General features: G+C 35.6%; 2 protein-coding genes across 2 annotated transcripts; both read right to left on the bottom strand.

The window, feature by feature from the left end:
* Positions 1-5,295: 5,295 nt before the first annotated feature.
* LOC147860059 (beta-galactosidase-like) lies at positions 5,296-12,237 on the bottom strand. Its single transcript, XM_087324676.1, has 18 exons — positions 12,004-12,237; positions 11,487-11,582; positions 10,805-10,917; positions 10,341-10,407; positions 10,154-10,246; positions 9,803-9,940; positions 9,559-9,647; positions 9,333-9,438; positions 9,149-9,236; positions 8,871-8,992; positions 8,435-8,775; positions 7,858-7,971; positions 7,417-7,522; positions 7,201-7,311; positions 6,917-7,027; positions 6,598-6,809; positions 6,047-6,374; positions 5,296-5,961 (listed from the first exon to the last, which is right to left on the bottom strand). The coding sequence occupies exons 1-18, from the start codon at positions 12,217-12,219 to the stop codon at positions 5,851-5,853; spliced, it is 2,562 nt and encodes an 853-aa protein (XP_087180802.1). The 5' UTR covers positions 12,220-12,237; the 3' UTR covers positions 5,296-5,850.
* A 5,571-nt stretch (positions 12,238-17,808) lies between these two features.
* LOC147860058 (sulfite exporter TauE/SafE family protein 4-like) lies at positions 17,809-22,938 on the bottom strand. The gene is made up of 13 exons (XM_087324592.1): positions 22,872-22,938; positions 21,335-21,767; positions 20,797-20,956; positions 20,488-20,673; positions 20,309-20,373; positions 20,167-20,212; positions 19,911-19,963; positions 19,602-19,682; positions 19,455-19,505; positions 19,078-19,317; positions 18,785-18,878; positions 18,262-18,402; positions 17,809-18,067 (listed from the first exon to the last, which is right to left on the bottom strand). Exons 2-13 carry the CDS (start codon positions 21,560-21,562, stop codon positions 17,985-17,987), a joined length of 1,428 nt encoding a protein of 475 aa, XP_087180718.1. The 5' UTR covers positions 21,563-21,767; positions 22,872-22,938; the 3' UTR covers positions 17,809-17,984.
* Between the last annotated feature and the right edge of the window lie 1,306 nt (positions 22,939-24,244).

Below are 24,244 nucleotides of genomic sequence, written 5' to 3'. Positions count from 1 at the left end.
CACCTTTCTTTCATAATTTATCTTATTGTAACCAAATAATTGATTGTGAAATATTTTGGTCCAGTGCTCGTTTACGATGATGTCTAATGCATGAGCTAATCTTTTGTTCCATCATAGTGCTATATAACTTAGCCATAGGAGAGGTAACCATGATAGTTCAATAGTTGGACCAAACCATGCAAAAAAACTTGTTTGATAGTGTGATTAATGATATTACTATTGATTGGTAGGTTTGTTGGTCTTGTCCATTTCAAGAGTTCACTTGTTATTAAGTTTGCATTGAATGATTTGCAATTGGACATATTTTTTCCCAATCTATTAGCATTTTCAATTGATAGAAGTATACTACGTGGTGTTTCTATACCGAATCTCATAGGCATTATCTTATCATTCATATAAAGCTTTACATATTGTCCCATCTCTTCATAGGTGCATTCGGTAACTATAACTACCTATTTTTTCCCATCGGTTGTATCCACGATCACTTTTGGTGGGAGTTAAAACATTTTCACTTTCTTCCTTTCTTGCATTTGATAATATAGCCTCTTCTTTTTCCTCACCATTCTTCAATATTGATATAATGTTAGGTTTTTCATTTTTATCTTTTCTAAGCTTGAAGTTTCAACAATTCAAGATGAACCCCTTGCATTCTTAATCGAACTAAACATTACATGGGAAACTAAGCATTCAATGTCCAACTACACATGCACTTAGACATTGATACCCTACATTGGTAATGACATCTTTCAATTGCTTCCAATTGTTTTTCACAAGGGAAATGGTCATGCCACGATTCTCAAACTCATTTGCATATAGATTTAACTTTTTGATAGCAAGATCACATAATTTACCCTTTTTACTTATATAATCCAATGATTGATCAATACATACATGGGTTTGTGGACAAAGTTTGATGATAATGGGCCAATTCTTGATGTATTCACCATAGATATATGATCCATTGTGCCTCAATTCTAGTTTAGCTTGTTTTACGCATATCTTTTACCTCATATGTTCAATTGAGCTTACAAATGCTAAAAACGATAACCTCAACTTCTAGTTTTAGAATAAACAAAAATAGACACACTATCATGTTGTTGTAACGAATTATTCCTTCAACAATACAAACACAAAGAGATAGGGATAGAGAATGTTCGTGGCCTTGAAGAAACAATGCTCATGTGATGATGATGCTTGATGCTCAATGAGAGAGAGAGAGAGAGAGAGAGAGAGAGAGAGAGAGAGAGAGAGAGATTATATTATCGTCTTCGGAGGTCAAATATGACCTATGAGACCAAAAATATTACATTTCACGTGTTACATGTGAAAGCGAGTAACGACTCTCGATGTTCAAGAACTTTACCAATGAATGTTGCAATCGAGAGAGTACATTGTGGTTGTGAGAGAAATTTGTGCAAGGATTGGGCTCGGTCGAAGAGATGTGGAAAGCATGGTCGAATATGATCAAAGGCAGAGCATTGTATCAAAGTGTGATACTCATACTCTTGAACTTGTTTAGGGCAAAGTGTGCATAGCCGGCCACTCTCATCACTTGTGCCCCAATGCCCCGTCCGCGATGCATGTGAGCTAAGTCGCATGGAAGCAATGGTTCGAATGGTAGATAACAAGATGGGGTCTAACATGTATCAATGTGTACGGTTTCCCCGTTCTGCGAAGAATATGGTTTTGTATTTAGGTGCAACATGTGTAGTATGAGAGAGAGAGAGAGAGATGTACTCGATGAAAACAAAATTATATTAATAAATGTGTGTGAAAACACTACAATCATACCACAAATATGGGTAGTGGGGCATGTTGAATTGCCAACAAGCAAAACCAACACTCCATTGAGTAAAGAGTTTTAACTAGCACCAATAAACAAAACTATCACATCAATACTCCCTTCAATTATCGTAGATACACTCTAACTTCATGCCTACCATCAAATATAAAAGAGTTTAGCATATCCTAAATATGACACAATCCCTAATATCTTAGAAAGAGGAAACTAATTTCCACCTCTTATCTCAAGTTGAGCTGTGTAAATTGCACAAACACCCATTATCTTGGTGTTAAATAACATGAAAAAGCTTGCCATATGACAAGGAACCCAGCATCATATAAAACTATGAGTACTATCTTCACTTGAACAATACAAAAGAAGAACAATATCTTGTCAATATACATCTCTTTAGAGCTAATTCCAAAGGTAAGCTCCCAATCAATACACTCCAAATGAAAACCTTTGCTAGAAGTGGCCATTTAGAATCCGACCTACCTACTTTCCATTCTTATTCAAATTTAGAAGATATCCATAACAGTATTCAATGGAGCAATGATGTAGGAGAGTAACAGTCGCTTATAAAAACAAAGTCTTATGACCACAAAAACCCATTACTTTGTAGTTTGATTTAGGGTTTAGGGTTTAGGGTTCTATTTTGTATAGGTAAAGGGCTCCATATCAATATTATACTTTGTAAGTGTTGCCAAATAAACCCATAATTAGATGGGATTTATTAACATAATAATTGAGAAGAGTTGAGTAACTCTTTTTGCAAATGAATTATAGTGCTCTCTACTAGATGATCGTGTGACGTCCATTCATGCAAATACAGTGAGCACTTTGTGCCATGAGACAACCAAGTGTTGAGCACATGAAGGACTAGGAATTTTAAATGAAATACTTCCATTAAATATTAGCCACCAAGGATGCCTTAATCATTGTCTTCTCATTTGTTACAACCTCTTCAATAAAATACTTGACAATAGGTATCTATGGTTGTGAATGCAAACAAATATCTTGCAATTACAAAATCTATGAGCCATCATATACATGATTGCTTCCCCCAAGCATTTCGGGGTTGCTATATGGTTCCACGCAACCCATGTAATCCCTATCTTATCCCTCCCTCCCTCTCACACACACAAGTGCTACACATAACACCATGCAAATAAATTCAACCACAAGTTACACATTAGATATTTCTTGAATGATACTTGAGTAGGAAAGATTAACGTCTTAAAAGTCTTACTCGTGACGTCTTGCTTTCTCCTATTTAGGCCAAGCACGGGTCAAATCACTCATTGGTCACTCTACATCTTATGTATCTTCTTAGATTTTCATTAGGTTGTTACCAAATAAATCTAAAGGGGACAAGTAGGAAGTACAAGACAATCTTTCAAAAGTCTTGAAGTGAGGCTAATTTGTGCTTTTTTCAAATTGCACGATATGTATTGGATTGATGTGATATTGCTTTGAAAAGTATATTATAATTTATTTCAAGCCAATGTCTAATGATTTCAAGTCAAATCATTATACAATTACAAAACAAATCAATATAATTACATAAATGAATGCTTCTCATCTAGAACACAAATCCAAGGCGCTCATCTCTAAAGGGAAGTGTAGTTTGATTTTCTTTGTAGAAGGGGCTTCCCCCTTCTTTTCTATACTAGATTAAATCAATCTCTTGATTCTCCAAAGACCATGGCATGCGTCAACTTTTATTACATTTTGAAAGTGAAACATATACTCTACAACAACAAAACCTATATTGGATCTTTATGTAATAGGCTAGTAGAAAACAAATTGTAATGTAGTTATAGATTACCTAGAGGATATTATTTTCTAAGATATTATATATTTAACATTTTCCCAAGATACTTCTTTCTTATGTGAAAAAGCCCAATGCCACCATAGCTTGAAGTCATCAATTCTTACACGCTTAGACCCAAAGTATATGCACAAAAAGTAAAACATTAAGCATCATAGACATTTTCTTTTGAGATTTTATAATTATTAATATATTATGTATACATGCATTTTATTTTTGGAGCATCAACATAGAGATCCAACCCTTTTGCATTGAAGTGCATGATCTACAGAAAACGAAGCAACAAGTGTGCATAGGCATATGAGGGTCACCCATTCCCCAATGCTATGTTGGATAGGCAAGTTTGGGATGACCACAAGGCTGCATAGGTGGTAGAATAGTTCCTATCAAAGAAGAGGATTCTAATGTGCAAAGAGAGATCCTTCCCTTTCAATCACATGGACATAAATTACTGTTGGAAGACTATGATATTGACAAAGGTATTTTTCCATATTCAACTACTTTGCCCGATCCCATGAGGTGGAATTCTAGTGTAAAGCAAGAGGAACTTTATTGCCCTTAATGTTTGAATGCTTTTGAATTACTATTATACATATAAGTATGTGTATCTCTCCACCCTCTAGGCTCTAGCTTCATATAACATATAGGCAAGATCCAAGTATTGAAAAATTAAAAACATAGTTTACAACACCAATCCAAAATGAAGGTGATAGAAGTTGCAATAAGTATGACCATGGGAATTGGGAAATGCAAAAGGAACTATGGCTTGATAAAAGTTTGTCACATAAATGTATCTACACTTTTGTTTACTATAGCCAAAGATCCGATACCAAATTTCCTCACACCATTGTTAACTATAATTCTTAGTTACCAACCATGTAATTACGGAATAATGTATTAGCCAAAATATGTTCATTGAGAGAGTACAATGGTATGATAGAAGTCATAGAAAACCCTACAAGTTGTAATGTGTGTGTGTGTGTGTGTGTGTGTGTAGACAGAGAGGGGGGGGTGGAGAACTTAGGTCAGTTTTGGTGTCCAAATAAAGATATAAGTCTTAATTTTCTATGCGAAATCTTTACGTCTTCATGTAGTTTCAATGTATGTATACGAATTTAGGCCAAATGTCTCAGTAGACGATATGAAGTATGGTGAGGGCAAGATGTTGATAACGATCATTGTTGGAAGGATGGATGTATACATATAAGAATGTGTCGTGAGGTTTAATGGAATTGTGTGAAATAACATCTACTCTATTGTGGGCATTTTGATCTATTTGTCATTAGTTATGATCCTTGAGGTTTCTAAATGCATTGTAGGAAACAAATATTTTGGCAAAAATATGACAAAAGCAAGATGTACTCATAAGGTTCAAAGGTAGAAAAGTTTGAAGTGATGAAGTTGTCAAAACATTTTTCTTGGCATTTGAGAACTTAATATTTGACCAATAAAGCATTTAGAGGGATGAGAAAGGCAAGTTATGAGTCAAATTGTGGCACAACCAATATCTTTGCATAGAACATATGAGGAGAATGGGACAACTCATAAGGATCATGAATCTTTTGATCATATATTGATGATCAAGCTTTCACCTAATCTAGCATGGCATTGCTTCATTCATATACATATCTCCTTGTGATGTATATAAAAATGGACCTTAATTAGGAGATGCTATTGGAAATTATGGCAACTGAAAATGTGCCAATTCAAAATTCTCATAAGAAACTTGGCTCAATCAACACTTTGTTCATTATACTTGTTCATTCTTTCTCAAGCCGAAATTCATTTCTGTGCACGAGTTGATATTGCTTAACTACAACACTCAAAAAGCACACTTTGAGACAAGAACAACGATATCTTAACATATCATCATACAGGAAAGTTGTTCACGAGCTTAAATATGATTCATGTGCTTAATTCCTCCGGACATTTTTACTTTATTGTTGAGCTACGTTTATGGCAATATTGAAGCCGCAAGAGTTTTTGGTAATATCATTGTTGCTATTTTCTCTTATGGTGTCGAAGTGTATCAGAGTGTTGCCCTAGATGAGAAGCCACATTTCACCATCTTATTTATCTATCTATCCTCGAAGCTCCACATGTTCGTAAGGGCCATTGGGGAGATTATGAAACCTTAGGTTCCTAGGTTACAACCCCAAGGTTACAACCTGAAGGAGAACATGTCCACTTTTTGGTACGATAATTTTTTCTTCTTTATTATTGGAGGGGGTGGGTGTCATATGCATTGTGCTTCTACGGCAAGACTCTTGCTTTGTTGTGGGCATGGATTCCCTCCAAACATGAAAGACGAAACGATGACACTACACCTTTTACGGCCAAGACACCTCTGCCAAACCAAACCAAACCAATACATAAATATAAGATCAAAATTTTATGCACCTGAGGGATGAATGAATCAAGACATATTTTACCTTTTCTAAGATCTCTAGGGATTGTGGAGCATGACAAAGCCCTCGTCGGAAGTTCCCACATTGACCGGTCGGAGTCCCAAAACTAGCAAACTTCAAGGACGCGATGCTTTGACCTTTTCCGCATTCCAAGCTCAAAAGTGGAGAACTTATGTTTGCCAACTCCGATGACCATCCACTAAGAGGTGGAGGATAATTCTCCCCGATGTAGCTACATATGGTATCAACAACCCTAACCACTTGTGATGTCAACGTTGGATCACCACCGGTTTCCTCGAAAAGAACCACAAGATTATCCTTTGGCTTTAACCACGACCGTGGAACATGATACCTACATGAAACATCGCAAACCCCGCTTAGGATAATCCTTTTTTAAGTATAGTACAAGAAAGACACTCCATATGCATAGCACAACATGATACATTATCGCCTTACTACTAAGTAGGAATTGATATGATATACGAAACATGTGTTCCTCTCTTATTATAAGCAAGAGCACACAAAAAAAAAGGTTGGGGTTATTTGTATTATTTAAGATATCCAAATAACCTCACCATCTTTGGGAAGGTTCCCCACAATTGGTCACACATTTGGTTGAGTTGAATGTTCCTCTATAATCACAACCACTCGAGCAACTATTGGAAGGAACCACATATGATGGCCAAAACCGGCCGATGCTTTCTCCATTAACCCACACTTGCCCCTTTCCCATGCTACTTAAGTCTAGCGCCACGGGATCATCACCAGTTGGCTCATCAAAGTAAGCCTATTGCAATGGAACACACCAACCATCAACCATCAACGTAAAACAAAGCATTCTTTAGGCTTCATTTATGTATTTCCACATTTAATTTAAACAAAGATGACGCACACCTTATACCACGTTAACGGCCGATTCTTTGGCATGTCAGATCCTGGAGACCACCGAATGTTGTTGATTCCATCGGGTGCGTAAATCTTCATAGTTTCCCCTTTAATTCCAACCTACATATATGCAAAAAAGAAGAAGAAGACTCCAAACACAGTCATACACAACAAACTATTCAACCATTACACTCAAGCATATGTTTATATAAAGGACATAAGAGAGAGAGAGAGAGAGGGCAATGTTTTCACTGCTTTAGCATGTAGTATCATGTTAATTTTGTTGTTCCTACCTGATGAATCCATCTTTGGGTCGATAAGTCCAAGGTACCATTTTGAAGACCATCGACATATATCGACCCTTGTATGCCAGTACCGGTCAAGTCGTAACCAGTCGCACCAGTCTAGAGACATCAAACTCCAAATTAATATATCAATGTATGAAAGACTGTCTGACCATTATTATTGCCTTCTCATATATAGATCAAGAAGAGAAGCATTTTCCAAACCTGTAATCCTATGGTCATACTCAAAATTGCGATTTCATTTTTCCCTGCACGGAGCATGATCGGTTGTACGATTTGCAAGGATGGACTCCCCCATTGCCCTTGACCACTGACTGATGAAAAAGCAAAGAAACCACTGCATCATTTTTAATTCCCTTGTTTCATTTGAGAAGCTCAGTTTGAATAGATATTGTAAAGATAATACTTCACAACAGTGAAACCAAATGGTTGTGCTTGAATCAAAGACTATGCAGTGACACATTATGTCTTGTCTTTTACATTGAGATTTGATCTCTTTTACTAAGAGTAATTGTCTCTAGACCTTTTGAATTTATTGTAAGATTATTTTTCATTTTTCACCATAGATTTATCAATTTATTTATCTTCACAGCTTAGATCTCCAAATAAAACTGACGAACTAGTAGAAAAATTTGAATGGAAGACTTGCCTATGAGTTCTCCATTTACGAAGACATGAACTGCATCTCTCATGGAATCAATCATCAGAATAGGCTTGGAGCCATTTTGAAGAAAGGGTTCATTTTCAGAAATCTGTAGACTGAACACATGTATAAAGACTTCTGTTAGCACCCAACACAAGAGTAAGGATAAAGATAAATTCTAAGAAGGAAAACTCAGTAATATACTCAATAGGTACACGCAAGGTGATACAATTTAATTGACAACAAAGAAAGAAAGAAATTAAAGGTCTGGGGTTTAGGTTTTTAGAGTTTAGGGTTTAGGGTTTAGTGGCACATGAGATGAACATTACATGATGATGTGAAAGAAAAAAGAAAGAGAAACCGATTATGATGAAAATGACGATGTATTCTCACCCTCAAGGTGGAGATTGCACATAGACAAAGAAAGAATACATTTACAACCAAAATCAACAATATATTGATTCTGGTTCCTGCGGTTGGAAATATCTCAAATAGAGTTCTCTTCAAATATCTAAGAGAAGTACAAAAGAGAGAAAAGAACAAATAGAACTGACCTAGCTTGAGGATGAATGGCGTTACCTGGTTGTATACCAAAGATAATCTGTTTCATCTTTGGCGATGCTGATCTGCTCAATACATCTCATATCAGTAGTAACATTCTCGCTCCATATCCCCGGAAATTCAGGATACCATTCCCATTTTGCCCCAGAGAAACTCTGCACAGCTTTCATGGCCATGATGGAAGTTTGAGAAGCAATCTTCGCTGAGTTAAATGCGACATTCTTGCAGTCTGGAAGCACACTAACAGACCACCCGGGAAGATCATATGAATGGCCATTGAACTCCACAGTTGCGTCGGCTGTATCACTGTTTGATATAAACGCGGCACATTGTTCTGTCTCATTGGTATAAGCATAGACCTGTTACCAATATGATGTGATTTATATCCAATATTGGATTTGAATTCTGCCGAAAAATCTTCAATTAAGAACTTCAATTGGTTCTATTGATTCACCTCTTGATTTGGCCCAAGTGACATGTAGATCGTTGCATCTCCAGAAGCCATGGCGGGTTCACATAGCTTAAGAGCTTGATGCATATCCTTGAGATGACCCCATTTGGGTTGCCTGATTAGGCCTGGACAATCAATACGTTATACATATATTTGGCATCAGAGTAAAGTGAACAAATCCGTAATCAACTGGAAATAGGGTTTTGTCCTCTTCACTACTGCAGAAGCAAAGAAGCAATGGAACAGGGAAAAACTTTAGAACACTTTATAGAATCTCATACCATATTCATCAAGTGGAGCATCGTAGTCATATGTCGTCGTTATAAACGGGCCACCAGCAGTCCGACCAAAATTTGTGCCGCCATGATACTAATAACATATGAAAAGAGCCTCTCTTCTGTCTGTCTGTCTGTCTGTCTCTCTTTCAAGAAGAACAAACATTTTTAATACAACAAAAATCCTTACCATATAATAATTTTGAAAACTTCCATTCTTCTGGAAAAATCTCAAGACTGAAAACGCCAAGTCTTCTGCAGGCCTGTATGGAGTGGGTTTCCCATATGACTGAAACCTATAGATATTACAAATGGTGTAAAGAGATAAGCCACACACCTACAACTCAGGAGGCAATTAAAACTCCAAAGTTTTTAAGGATGCCACAAAGAGACTTGTACAATCTTTCTCTACTCACCAACCAGTCCAATTCTCTGTCCACATTTTGGGCTTGTCATCTCCATTTGGATAGAAGTTATCAGCATAATAAGAGTTGAAAGTATTAATCTGTTAGATAAATATGATTAAGAGTTAGATCAAAACAGGAAAACCATGCCTTCATACTCAGTAAATATATAAATATATGCATCCAGATCATACTCAGTAAATATATGCATCCAGATCATACTCAGTAAACATATGTATACAGATAACTCCCTTACCACTGGATCAGGGGCATCAAACTGTAGGCACATGATCCATGGCACACCTGTATTCATTGAGGTAGCCATTTTAGCCGTCCACATTGCATAAGCATGCTCCGACGTCCCCAATGGCCACGTTCCAAACTCATTTTCTATCTGCAACACCATTATTTCTTGTGTGAGATTGGAGACAGAATTATTTCCTTATGCAATAGTCATCTTTTCCAACCCTTGGGGGTTTTTTACATTGTCCTTTACCATGCATTTTCTGAATAACTCTAGGTAATGCAGTTATATAATAACCATATTATATCAAAATCTCGATCATATACATTTTAATGGTCTTCGGACTAAGAGAATTCAACTTACTTGTGCCAAGATAATGGGACCCCCTTGCCATGCAAATAATCCCTCTTCTTTCATCATGTTGACAATTTTCCCCACAAAGTTTTGCATATGAGCCTGAGCCAAATACCAAGCACCATTGATATTTAAACTCTCTCACTGTGAGGAGGCATTGAGACATAATAAAACTTATTAAGAGATTGCTATGAACCTTGAATGGCACATTATCTGTCCTGAATACAACATGAGGCTCAAGGTGTAACCAGACAGGCAAGCCCCTGTTTCACATTATGTTTCTCATGAGTTCAAAACTAAATTAACGATTACACGTAAAGGCTTCAAAGCCTCAATGACATACATACATACATACATATATACATACATACATACATACATACATATACATACATACATATACATACATATACATACATACATATACATACATACATATACATACATATACATACATACATATACATACATACATATACATACATACATACATACATACATACATACATACATGTGTATGTGTATGTGTATGTGTATGTGTTTTAATTAGATATTCTTTCATCCATGTATTTGTATACCTATATGTAAGTATTCATGCTTCTGTGTGTGTATGTGTGTGGGGGTGTTTCATGCTCAGCTAAAGAAATGGTAGGAACAAACCCAAAGTTCCATTCTGCGGAGATGTAGGGACCGATCCGAAGGTTCATAAAGAGGCCTGCATTTTGTACCTCCTTCACGAATCGCACAAGGTCTCTCCTTCCTCCGAAGTCATACTGTAAACAAAGAAAATGGACAAGAAGATTTTCCGACAATAAGAGTTATTTTCTATGTTTCCATTACAATCTCTACGAATGCACTTAGGGAATAAAGGGAGATATGAATGGACCATATAATTGCTCGAATAGCTCGAACACTATATACAATTGTTAGGGGAGCGGTTTGATTGATGCCATTGAGAGAAATGACAAAAACATTGAAGTAGTTGGGAGTGATCATTTTGGGGGGGAGAATAAAAGAGAAATTAGGGAGTGTTTTGGAGATTATATTGGGTACAAAATTGAGCCTTCTCATAAAACTAATATGATTGTAAATTGACCTAACTGCATCATGAGCAAACTTGTAAAAAATGAGGTGATTTCACAAAATGTAGGGGTATTTTGGTAAATATGGCATAGGGTTGCTTTGATAATTAACATTTTGGTAATGTTACCTTGGCAAATGGTTATAAAATTTGGAGTATCATAGATTCTTCCTCTAAATAATACTTAGGATGGATAAAATGATCCAGAAATAGCATTTAAAAGTATGCTCTTTTCTAGATAAACTAATGAGCAAAGCTTACCTTTCCTTTGGCAGGTTCATGTTGGTCCCAGAAAACATAAGTTTCAATGACATCAATACCTCCTTCTTTTGCCTTTCCGATGAGATCTGGCCACATCTGCCCCCACCAAAATCACAAGACAACAGAAAGCCAGGAATAAGATAATGCAGTAGGTATCCATGTGATGTCTGGTACAAATATATGGAAATGCAAGTGCCAAGTGTATGTGTATGTGTAATAAGAGCTAAAATTAGAAGAGAGAATTAAATTTAGCGGCAAGATATCTTCTAAAAAATCAAAGTATTTTTACTAAAACTCATTCTCCCAAACCGCAGGGGTTTGGGGTTCTCCATATTTCTGCTTACATTACATGATAACTTAACCAATTTTCCCAGATTAATAAATAAATAAAAATAAGAGCTATCGACTCATCCTTCGGTTTCTATCTATGGGAGAACATTGGTTTCAGATGAAATGGTGGTGATGGTGAAGGTAATGGTAATGGTAATGGTAAAGGTAATGGTGGTGATATTAGTACCTGTGGGGTGCTTCTGGGGTAATGAATGGATCCAGAGAGAAGGATCCTGTGGTGCCCATTGATGATGAGAGAGCGATGGTCATAGCTCACATTGTATGCCTGAGCCAGAGAATCTGAAGAATGTGAATGCAAAGGAAAATGAAGAAGAGAAAGAAGAAGAAGAAGAAGAAGAAGAAAAAAAGAAGAGGAACAGGGGAGGAACAGGGGAGATGCCATATGTGTGTGTGTGTGAGTGTGAGTGTGTGTGTTTTGTATACAACTAATAATATCTAGACTGAGAAACAGAGAGCTTCTCAGTCTTTATGTATGTAATAATGTATGTATACATGGCCATGTGAAGAAGAAGAAGAATGGGAAATGCAGGTATATGTATAGTATATACACTTTTATCTCAGTCTCTCATTCTGGCTGTCTCTGTCATGAAGAGAGACAGAGAGATTTATGAAGGGAAGGAATGAAGAGAGAAAGAGAGAGATTCATGGATGGTGAAGATATGGTGAACATTATTATTATTAGTACATGACTGACTCTCTACTTCCCCACAATTATAGACTTAACCCCCACCTCTCATGACACTCCAAAGTAGCCGACTCTAGTAATAGTAGATTTTAGTAGTAGAGTAACAGTATGTATGTATGTATGTATGTATGTATGTATGTAGTAAAGTCGGTCTTGCGCCCACGCTCTACACCGGTGTTGGCTATGCTTTCGTCGTTTAATCATCCGAAGAGTCCCTTTGTTTCTCTCTGCTGGCATTGGACATTGATTTCCTGGGCTTGACAATTTGTTGTCCTCTTTACAGACATAGGCTATTGGCTGGGCTTGACAATTTGTCTAGTGTCCTCTGTACAGACCTTGGCTATTGCTGACATTTGTTTCTCTCTGCTGACATTGGACATTGATTTCCTGTGCTTGACAATTTGTTGTCCTCTTTACAGACATTGGCTATTGGCTGGGCTTGACAGTCTGTCTAGTGTCCTCTGTACAGACCTTGGCTATTGCTTTCCTAGTTTTAAAGGGTCCTTTTTTATCCTCTTTCTGGACATCTCCTAATGCTTCCCTGGTTAGTTAAAATAGACATTTTGTTCTCTTTGCAAACATTGGACATCGCTTTCCTTGCTTACACTACCCTTTTGTCTTCTTCTGCAGACACTGCATATTGCTTTCCTAGTTGAAACAATCCTTTTATCCTCTTTTGTAGACCTTGGCTATATATAGAGTTAAAGAAATCATGTGTCTCCTCCCTTCGGGCATTGGATACATATTGCTTTCCTAGTTAAAATTTGTTGTTTGCCCTCCGTGCCGACATTGGATGTTTCTTTCATGGTTGAAACAATCAATCATGTGGTGTGTTGTGCACCCATTGTGAGAGAATATGTGCTTTTCATGATGCTTCACGCTAATACATATCCATCCATCTTTTTTGTGACATTAAACTTTGTTGTTTATGTTAAACAATAATATAAATGGATACTACCATATAAAGAAGGAACATACTAGAGGTAATCAAGGTAACACGTGACTATTAAGTGAAATGTCTTAGCACCCAAATGATGAACCATAAATAGAATCTCTACATGTGATGGATCACAAGGAGCATCCCCCACATTCTCTCTTGATGATCTACCTTGGTTTCCTTTAGTGATAGGGGAACAATTGTTGCCTTGTTGACACTCCATCTTAAACATCATATTTACAACATGACACCCTTAATTTTGTTGATAAAACAATATGTTGTTATATTATTAAAAAATAGCCAAACATTAAGTGTGTAAGAAGTGTTGCACCTTCATGACTATTGGTAGAATGATAGTAATTGACAACCTCAAACTTTAGCGAGGAAATATTATGGTGCTATTTATTTGACCATAAGCGACCTTGCTTTAAGTGTCCCAAAATTAGAAAGAGATAAGTTGTACATACAATACCCTGTCTTCACATATATTGAGATTCAACAATGACACCAATCAATTTGGGGCCATATCTTTGCTAATCTATGAGACCGGACATTTAAAATGCATTACTAAGCCTTTCCTAAAACAAGGTTTTTCCTAGAGTAAATGGCAGTGCTAGAGAGGTGACGAAATCTCAACCATGAAGAGAGAGAACTCTACAAGGTCGGTCACATATAATCATATTCACCATTTGAATTGGTGTGTAGGGTGGCATTGAGTTTGGAGTCATAGTAGTCTTTAGATCCTATAGATAGAAGGGGTTCTATAATTTGTAGTAAGTTAGTCATGGTGGTGTTTTTTCTTATGTAATGAAAGCCATTATTTCCAAAAAGAGAGAGTAAATGTTCCTCAAGAACTACCTCCAATGACTCATTTCTTCATAAAGTACAAAAGAGAAAAAACATGAAATGAAATATATGAATTGTTGATGATCTATAAACATGATTGATTATAGTAAACGATGAAAACCTTGTAAACATATGGTTAGACAAACTTCTTACGGTGCATGCATGCAAAGGATGACATATGTTGATTTTTCATTGCAAGGAATGGATAAAGCCTAAAAGTAAGGAAGAAACATGTGCTCCAAACCAAATCTTGAAACAACACTACAATTATAAATACAAAGAATGACACTACATCCACCAAAGCCGGTAACAATGTTATTGTTGAGTGAATATTCTATGAATGAATAGAATTGTTGTTAAAATCTATGGCATCGATTATGCGGATGCACCAAAAATTTATGTTGCTACATATCTCACATGAATGTAGGTCTCTTATGAAAAAAGCTAGGGAACAATTGTGAAATCCAAGATGGACAACATTCATACGACATCAAATAGTTTAAACCTTAAGTTTCGGGAAAAGATAAACCAAGTAATGAATGATTGTCGTTTGCATATGCTGATGCTAATTTAGATTTACTATCCTCGCTTTTATAAAAAGAATTGTTTACCAATGCATTCCTTTCCACTTTACTAGATCTCATTGCTTTATGAATAAGGAGTCGTTCATCACAAAAGTGGTCAATCATATTGAAAACAATTTTCTTTTGTATAACAAGCGACAATACCGGGTAAGTAGCCATAAAGTGTTCATGGGAAGTGGTTAGTACGAGGAAATTAGCAATGTGGTCAAATTTGATTAATAAATTTCTAGTCCATTCAACAAGCAAAGGTATGTAATGCAATGCAAATGAAAAGCTCAGCAAACATGGCTCTTTATATTGGAGTGGTCAGTACACACACACACACACACACTCTCTCTCTCTCTCTCTCTCTCTCTCTCTTCGGAAAACCACACAAAAAATTTAACTGCATGTAAAACCGACCATTATAATATTGTTGCCCTCCCCTCCATGGAACATTCCCCAATGCCATCAATATAAGTTCAATGCTTGCATGACGTAACAATCCCCACACATGCTAGCATGAGCATTTGCCACATAAGTATGCCCCATGATAAGCATTATGCGTATGTCATGAAATTAACATTAAAATTGAGCTCTAGGTGAATACAATACTTCCATTAGTGAAATAAGAAGGATTAAGAGTTCTCCTTTAACATGCTCCTTGGAGGTGTTTCAAATGACCTAACATAAGTTACTAATGTATTAAAGTTCATTTTCCAGAGTTACTACTATGATATAGTTCATTCTCATTAGTTAATTTTTTTAACTTGGGATAAAGCTTAGGTCTTTTGCTCTTGTGGACTTCTTGATGAATACAATACATCAACTAGTGTAGTGAAAATATATAGGTTTTTTGGGGAAAAAAATAGACATATAGGGGATCTCATTTAATACAGTGGATGGAGGTGTTTAGAATGTTGTAGCATTGATTACTAATTTAATATTGTTCATTGTGCAGAGTTACACTAGTAATATAGTTACATTGTTCATTGCTTACAAAATTGACTTTGGATAAGGTCTCTCTCTCAAATATGTGAATTTCTTGGTGAATATGGTACTTCAATTAGCGTATTAGGAAGAGAGATTTAGAGTACCTCATTTCGAGTATCCTAGCATAATATTGTTCATTGTGTGGAGTTACGGCCGTAATATAGTTACATTATTCATCACTTGCAAAATTGACTTGGGGCAAAGTTGAACTCCTTTTTATGCATGTGAACTTCCTCATAAATATGGTAATACTTCAATGTGTATTAGGAAGAGAGATTTCGACTACCTCATTTCGAGTATCCTTGAATAAGCTACTATAGGTAATTTTTCATGTGCATCATATGCTTTCAAATGCTAAAAAAACGAGATTTTTTTTCATCCATCAAGTTCATCAAAATCCTCTTAATTAATTAATGAGAATGGTGTTTGCTAGATGATATATGGTGCCAAACCAGTGACTATCCACTAGATCTTATGATGCTCATACATTTTACCTTATGCATGCAAAAGCAATAGAAATGATATCATGTTTCTCATATAATAACTTTTGATGTTCACTTGATAGTGTTTAGGCTGGACCCACACGCATGCTAAAATATGTCATGGTGTCTTCATCATAACAATATATACAAACAAAACCTTTGAAATCTCCAATGACCATGTGATGATGCAAAAATTATATCACCGAAAAGGTTTGAAAGCATGGTATCTGAAGTTTCTCAATTGGCTACAATCTTCTTCAAGGTTTTGTCAACTTGCTTTTAAGAATAATCGCTGACAATTACACAAAGCTTCATTGGCAATACTTAACATATAGTGAGGTTACTAATTCTCATGCAACATAATGTTTCTTGTTCAAAGTAATTAAGTTAATTACAAATAGAAATAATGTTTTTTTGGTATGAATGCACCATCCCAACTCAGTTGTCTACTTGAGAATTGAGACTATAACCCACAAATGCCACACCTTGTTTATCTAATTTCACTCGGGAAAAAGTATGACATAAGTTCATGCGAATCCAAAATCAATCATTAGACTAAATCAAACTAATGGAAGCATATGCAAAAAGACAATTTAAAAGCAAATTTCAGGATGACCAATGTATTAGCGTTATTTAAACATTATGAAAAGATAGTAGACACACTACAATTTCATGGCCAATCTAAATGCAAATTTCAGGATGACCAATGTATTAGTGTTATTTAAACATTATGATACGATAGTATACACACTACAATTCATGGTGCTCACTCAATTACCTTTTCAAATCAATAAGGCTTAGCCATTAGACTTGTACGTAAAGAAAGATTAGTTTGCTAAAAAAACATAAGAATCAAGTTTGCTAATATGTTACCTAAGGAAAGAGCTCTAGAGACTAGCGAGAGGGGCCACCCTAAAGCCATCAACAAAAAGTTAGGATTAAAATTAAAACATATTGGTATTGAAAACATAATACATTAAATTATTATTATATTTTGAGAAATGAACTAATCAAGAGCACTAAGTATACGTCAGATGAAATCACCATCAATAAGTTTTTGTCAATTAAACAAAGGTGTCTAATAATGTTGGTTATACGTGTAAACCTTTCTTTTGTATAAAGTTGCAAACATAATATACAAGTCCATAAATAGTAGTTATAATACACTAAGTAAACAATGGGATGTGTGTAAATCTTAAACATATTCGATGGCATCTTTACGACTTCAAACACATTGGATGATAGCCTGCTGCCTTACAAACTAAAAACACATTCTGTGATTTTCATACATAATTTGCCTTTAATACAATTAGCATGGAGCTAATTTCTACTTTGTTATTCCATCAATGGATGGCTTATCACAAAATAATTCACATGTTTGCATGACATTCAGTTTATATATCCATGGGAAAATGCACATGTCCAATTATGAAGTTTCTTTTTGTGCTTCCTCTTCCTCAGCTCAAAACTAAATGTGTACGTGCGTGTCTACATGCATACATACATAATGGACACAGCTACCTACATACATACATATATATATATCATCATTTATGATGTATGTATATGTATCTATGCACTTACATTCTATGTCGAAATGGTTTGACGAGAATATTGTAACAACATATACGATAACATTACTCATGAAGATGTGCATAGGTTCAAGAATCCCATGTATTCACCAGTATGCAGCTTATTGAGACTATCATGAATTCCATAGCCACCTGAAACTCCAGCAAAAATCAAGGATTATATGCCACAATATACATACATATATGTATTAAGTAGAAAGAAATCTTAAGAGTGCATACAATCTTAAGTAGACAAAAATCACTAAATTGCAGTACATTTACTTCACAATTTTCAGTAATGTTAATAAACATATGGATCACATTTTCGATTATATTCAATTGTTTACCTAAGCATATGGCGCTAACAAAAATGACGAAGGATAAAACGAATATTATGATTGATGCCCGTCCGAAAACACCAATAATTCGCCGCAACACCATTTGAGCCCAAAATCCAGCAGCCATATTTATCGCAAAGAGATAGAATGCTGCAGCAAAGCATGTTTTTGTTTTTTGGGTCCGTGCACCCAATTAGCATCATGAATGAATCCAAGGATAAAAGTCATATTTATCTGATTTCATACATAAAAAAGACCATCCCATTCAGATTTTTTAATTAGCCTAATGATCAAGTGTTTCAAATTCTCTGGCCTCAAATACCACAGGTTTGGGAATGTATATAATTAGCTAAATACAAAGAAAAATGCATCACAATGGAAAGACCCAAAGGTTTTAAGAATTTAGTAGCCTTTATTAGAAGAGAGCAGAAGAGAAGAAAAAAGCAGAAAGTGTGATGGTTATGTTGCTATGCTGCTTAATTGATTACAAAGAGGGTAGCATAAAGTCATAAAAAAGGAAAGAGATTGTTACCTGTTGGAACAGGAAACCTGTGAAGCAAATGGTACTCAATGACGGACATCGATGAAGAGAAAAGCATGACGAAGCTTGCAGTTGCACCCCCGACCTAAATTCAAAATAGATCTATTTTTAAATGTAACAGTAAAATTCCACAAAACATGAAAAAAGTGAAAGAAGGGAGGGATTGATTGGCCTAGCTCACTCGGAAGTGAAGGCATCCATCCATTCTATCTACAAGGGGAAACTATTCAATGCTTCTCAAAAACTTCAGGGAAAATGTGATTATAGGTCCTAAGCATTGAAACCTCAGGTGGCATGCCCATCTCTAGAAAAACGGGTCCGAGGATGAAACCACCGCCAAGTCCAAGCAAACCTCCGACAGTACCAGCTAGAAGTCCAACTAAAGCACATCCACACAGCATCGGCATTGTCCAGTGGAGCTCTGCTACTGAAATTAAGGTTCCTTCCACATCTGGCACCATCTTTTTGTTTCTAATATACAATTGGATTGCTTTGCCAAAGAAAACTGAAGCTGCTACTGGAACCTTACCAAAATAATTCAATACAAGAAAATTTGGGTTATCCAATATCTTTACCAGTAAGGCTACTTAGTAGCATTCATTGTATTAAGCTGATTTTAAGTTTAAATGATGATGGCACTTAGAAAGATGGAAGTGCATACTTGTAGTATATTAAAGACCCAGAAGTGTGTGCTGCATGTTCGAGTATAGTTCTGTATGAATAAAGATTGATTTATATTGCAAGCATAGTCTCAGGTTATGAAATATATATATATATTGGTGGTTTAAAAAATGTTTAAACTACTCACCTTGAGAATTTGTAAAACCAAAAATGAAATCCAGACATAACTTAATGCCAAAAGACTCTTCCAATTCCTCCTAACGTGCCTCTGGTGCAAGAAAACCATTACAGTTCAAAGTGTTACCTATATAAATAAGTGTTGAAGTTAAACTCAACTAGCATCAGAATACTACTTTTTTTTATCCTTCATCTATTGGAAAGGTAAGAATGCAAATGGTTCAATGACATCTTTTTGGTTGTTTTTAATTGTTGGACATAAAATTTAATCTTGAATAATAATAATAATAACTTCAGACGAGGAAAGAAGGATACATACACACTTATTGAGGCGAGGGGACTCTAAATCTAAATAGACTCTATCTTCGAAACCTGAAGTGTTAATTTCACTGAAAGTTAGTATGATCTACATAAATAATTTCCAATGTATGAATATATAAATATGTATGTATGCATGCATACAGATTGAATATATATTATATGTATGCATTCATGCATACAGATTACATATATATTATGCGTATCATGTATGTATGCATCCGTATTATCTATCATCAATTTTCATTCTGCCAAACCTTCTTCAAAGGATGACGATGCAGGTAGGTTTCCTTCTTTATCAAGCTGCCATTAATATATACAATTGCAACTTATTAAGAAGGGAAAAAAGGTTTTATTTGATTGAACACCAGCAGTAACTATTTTTTGTCAAGAACTAACAGTTTTCTGGGTTGTCTCTTTCCTATAAAGAGTTATCGCTTTGAAAAAACTCTTGGCAGATGTCCCTGCAAAAAAATGAATAAAAGCCCTTAAAATTGACCAGTCTCTGCATTTGTAAAGAGAAAGATTTTTTATCGATAGAATATAGATCAAATTTTCCACATAAAAAGAATCACTACCTACAAAAAGCACTAGGAGCAAAATAGTGACAACCCAATTGGGGAAAATCACATTGAAAATCACTCCAATGCTAATCCCAAGCATCAACATAGGCTGGAAAATTAATGCAAGATCATAGTCGACAATCGGAGACTTGAGTCGGAAGTTGTACCAGACAGACGCAAGTGATGATCCCATGATCATGCCTAAATTTAAAGAAATTGAACCAAAGAAATCTATGTCTTGTTATAATGATTTCCCGCGACACATGCATAAAAAATCAGAGTGATATTATTTAAGAGAGAGAAAATCATCGGAATCATACTAACATTTTGAAAGAGCTGTCGCGGATTTCTGATCAAATCCGATAATAAGCACGAGCATAGGAACAAAAATGCCACCTCCACCAATACCACCTACACACCCCAAGGATCCACCAACAAATGCGACTATTGTTCCGATAGCAAAAGGCCAACTCAACTCCAAATTCTACAACAACACAACTTTTTTTACATCCACATTTATATGGACAACAGGTTTTGTGGTATACACATTGATCTTGTATGATTATTTCAAGCTATATATATATATATATATACATACACACACACACACACACACACAGAAGCATATGACACTTTCCTTCTAGCATAATGATTTGCGATGCACCTCTTAGAATAAAGATTAAATTTGAGGTAGAATATGCATTGATTTCCATGAGTATGGAAATATATGTAGTGCTGGATTTTCCATGTGATCAGGCCATACAACCAACCAAGTCATACAATACTGTTAACTTTATATATCCTACATGCACAATATATATATTTTAAAAGAAAGTTATACTAGAGTATTGGAAAATCTTACTGGCCATGTTCGCTCCAAAGGCAATGGTCGAGAATCCAATGAATGTAGTGTAAGACTCTCTATGCCATCTGACACCGATATATTTCCACTCACAATAATATTTGGAAAAAAAGGAGCTTTTGACAAGATATATTCAGACATCTTTGCATGGGAGGCATCACCGGTTACACATATCATCAAGATCATAAAATGAAAGATACAAGCCAATACTAATAGTATTGCCTTCATTTTAATGTCATGAATGTTGTTTCCTTAACTTCTAAATTCCAATCTTTTGCTATATTTAATGGTTCTTAATATATCTATTTGCAAAAATGTCCGTCCCAGGTTCGATCTAGCCTCATCAGGTTCACGAGGTGTGAACCTACTCAAACACTGTGAAAGTAGTCCTCAGTTATAATTTATAATATAAATATGGTCTCTGCAAGTGTACCTGATAAAGAAAGAAATAAGAGATTTTATAATAGTTTGATTGTCTTCCAAAATCAATCATTTACTCATATTTAGCAAATTGTATTTTTTAATACCCCTAATTTTCCAAGCAACTAAATAAGCTTAACAAAAAGCGCAACAGGATCAACACCCCTTCTTTACACACAATATACCATGCTTGATTGTATCAAATCTTATGATTATTCTTTTGTTTTTAACACAATTGAAGTTGGTTCATTGCATGGTTTTTTAATATGATTAATGCCATCAAATAGCAATATTATTCATAATAATGCCACAATAAGTGTCCAAATTTTCAGGCACGTGCTGATTAAAGTTTTGGCAGAACGTTAATGCAAATACTGATTGAATTTCGGGCAGTTTATGAGTAGTACGAGTTTTCCTCAGTTTTCTGGCTGCAGATACAAGAAAGTCCCAGAATCGGCTGATTCTGTAGTAATGTTTGAACTAAAGATGACAGGATGAGATGATTACCATGATTATTTTTTGTACAAAAACACAGATTGAAATATAGTAAAAATGGAGCTCTGGGCTTATTCTTTTTGAAATCATCCTTAAAAATGGCATCAACTATTCATATCAAAATCAATGGGAATCGAACTCAGTCTTATATATAAACAAAGAAATAAATGGATTACTACAGAATCATCCAATCCAATTCCACAAAAATATGAACAAAACAACGATAGTTATGCATGTATAATCATTTGGCTGTATATGGACATAGCTATATCTATACATATTTATCTGTAATTTAAAGCTAAAAGATGAATATATTACCTTAGGCTAAGGAGAAAACATGATGAAAAAACTGGATATAGTTTTACGTTATCCTCTGTTTGAATCTGATTTGAATAGAAGATAATAAAGAATGTGCCTCACCTTAAGAAGAATTCAAGGGAAAACAAAAAAAGAATAAGCTTTCCTTGGCATAAATAAGTAATATACAAATGTATCACTAGACTCTTCTCACACACAAACACACACAATCTGACGATCCTACCTTCTCTACTACTGCATGCAATCAATATAAAGCTCTGAATACAGAGATGGACCTGTCTAAGATCCTAGAGGGGAGACATACCTGAATCCTTTTCTTGATCAAGAAGATATGGACATAGCATATTGATGCTTATTTTGCTTTGTATTTGTTTAACCATGAGCAGAAGAAGAAGAAGAAGCAGGGGTAGATAGAAAATACCAAGCATTTTCCATAATTGTGATTATACCCCTGTCCCCTGCCTCCCCACCAACAACAAAAATGCTTTATTCAGTTTTGTATTTGTTTAACCATGAGAAGAAGAAGAAGAAGAAGAAGAAGAAGAAGAAGAAGGGGTAGATAGAAAACACAAGGATTTCCATAATTGTGATTATACCCCCCTACCCCTTCCCTCCCCACCAATGACAAAATGCCTCATTTTTTTTTACCATTTGTTAACCATGAACAGAAGAAGAAGAAGAAGAAGCAGGGGTAGATACAAATCACAAGATTTTCCATAATTGTGATTATACCCCTCTCCCCTTGTCTCCCCGCCAACAACAAAACACCAATTCCTTGAATTTTCACACATACACACACAAGCACGCACGTGCAGACACATGCACACACACACACACACACACACACACTCACACAAGGACCATGTGTGGGCGGTGACGTCCATCGCCTGCTTGTATTTGTACACACCATCCGTTTGTTCGATTTCTCGCATGATTTATTATTGATTTTTCATTAATGGATTTAAATAAATAACTTTATATTAAGTTTGTGTGTGTGTGAGTCTCTCTCTCTCTCTCTCTCTCTCTCTCTCTCTCTCTCTATATATATATATATATATATAGTGTTGAGGTTTTGGTTGGTCAGTTGGTAGTTGGTTCCTGAAGTCAGGTTGCTTGGTGTTTCCCACTATATTTTGATTGTGCATATTTATTAGTATACGGACAAATTCGATGTTTTTGTGAAGGCTTTGCAATATACTATTTTTGCATTCTAGACGCCCATTCCTCTCACCTAAAAGCATCAGATGCTCTAATCCTGGAATTGGAGAAAAGCCCATACTCGGAATGCGAACGCTTTTTCACATGTGTGCATAACAACAATATACCATGTTCTAAGTCACCTCCAAGCTTGCCATGTGTTTTCTGTTGTGGTTTACGCCTCCATTAACATAGATTGTTGACTAATATTTATTTATGGAGATTCTCACGCAGACGTGACATATCCCATCCATTGTAGACCCTATAATTAGTGTACATCACATTATCCAATCTAACTTTTGTCATTGTCCCATAGTATTGCCACATTGGTCACTAGAATAGCACATTGCTCTCTTCAACTCTCTTTAGCTTCCTATACACTCCCTTCTTATGATTTCGCATTCCCTAATATAAATAATCAAAATCTAATGCCCCTCTCACCATAAAGGTTTCTTACCCACCTATATCAACAAACACCAA

The sequence above is a fragment of the Azolla caroliniana genome, unplaced genomic scaffold, assembly GCF_043228905.1.
Source record: "Azolla caroliniana isolate FFs.n. ecotype wild unplaced genomic scaffold, voAzoCaro1.0.p SCAF_9, whole genome shotgun sequence".
Classification (NCBI taxonomy): domain Eukaryota; kingdom Viridiplantae; phylum Streptophyta; class Polypodiopsida; order Salviniales; family Salviniaceae; genus Azolla; species Azolla caroliniana.
Note: the sequence above shows the minus strand (reverse complement) of the source record. Positions and strands in the feature narration are given on the sequence as shown.

What these genes read in the sequence shown, in the direction of transcription:
- LOC147860059 (XM_087324676.1), bottom strand. Translation starts at nt 12,219, where the DNA reads ATGGCATCTCCCCTGTTCCTCCCCTGTTCCTCTTCTTTTTTTCTTCTT. An exon ending in CAGATAATGTGCCATTCAAG is followed by an intron (nt 10,247 to 10,340) that starts GTTCATAGCAAT and finishes TATTTGGCTCAG; the next exon opens with GCTCATATGCAAAACTTTGT. An exon ending in AATGGAGAACTCATAGGCAA is followed by an intron (nt 7,523 to 7,857) that starts GTCTTCCATTCA and finishes TTCATCAGTCAG; the next exon opens with TGGTCAAGGGCAATGGGGGA.
- LOC147860058 (XM_087324592.1), bottom strand. Translation starts at nt 21,562, where the DNA reads ATGAAGGCAATACTATTAGTATTGGCTTGTATCTTTCATTTTATGATC. An exon ending in CTTTGGAGCGAACATGGCCA is followed by an intron (nt 20,957 to 21,334) that starts GTAAGATTTTCC and finishes GTGTTGTTGTAG; the next exon opens with AATTTGGAGTTGAGTTGGCC. An exon ending in TGTTAGCGCCATATGCTTAG is followed by an intron (nt 18,068 to 18,261) that starts GTAAACAATTGA and finishes CTGGAGTTTCAG; the next exon opens with GTGGCTATGGAATTCATGAT.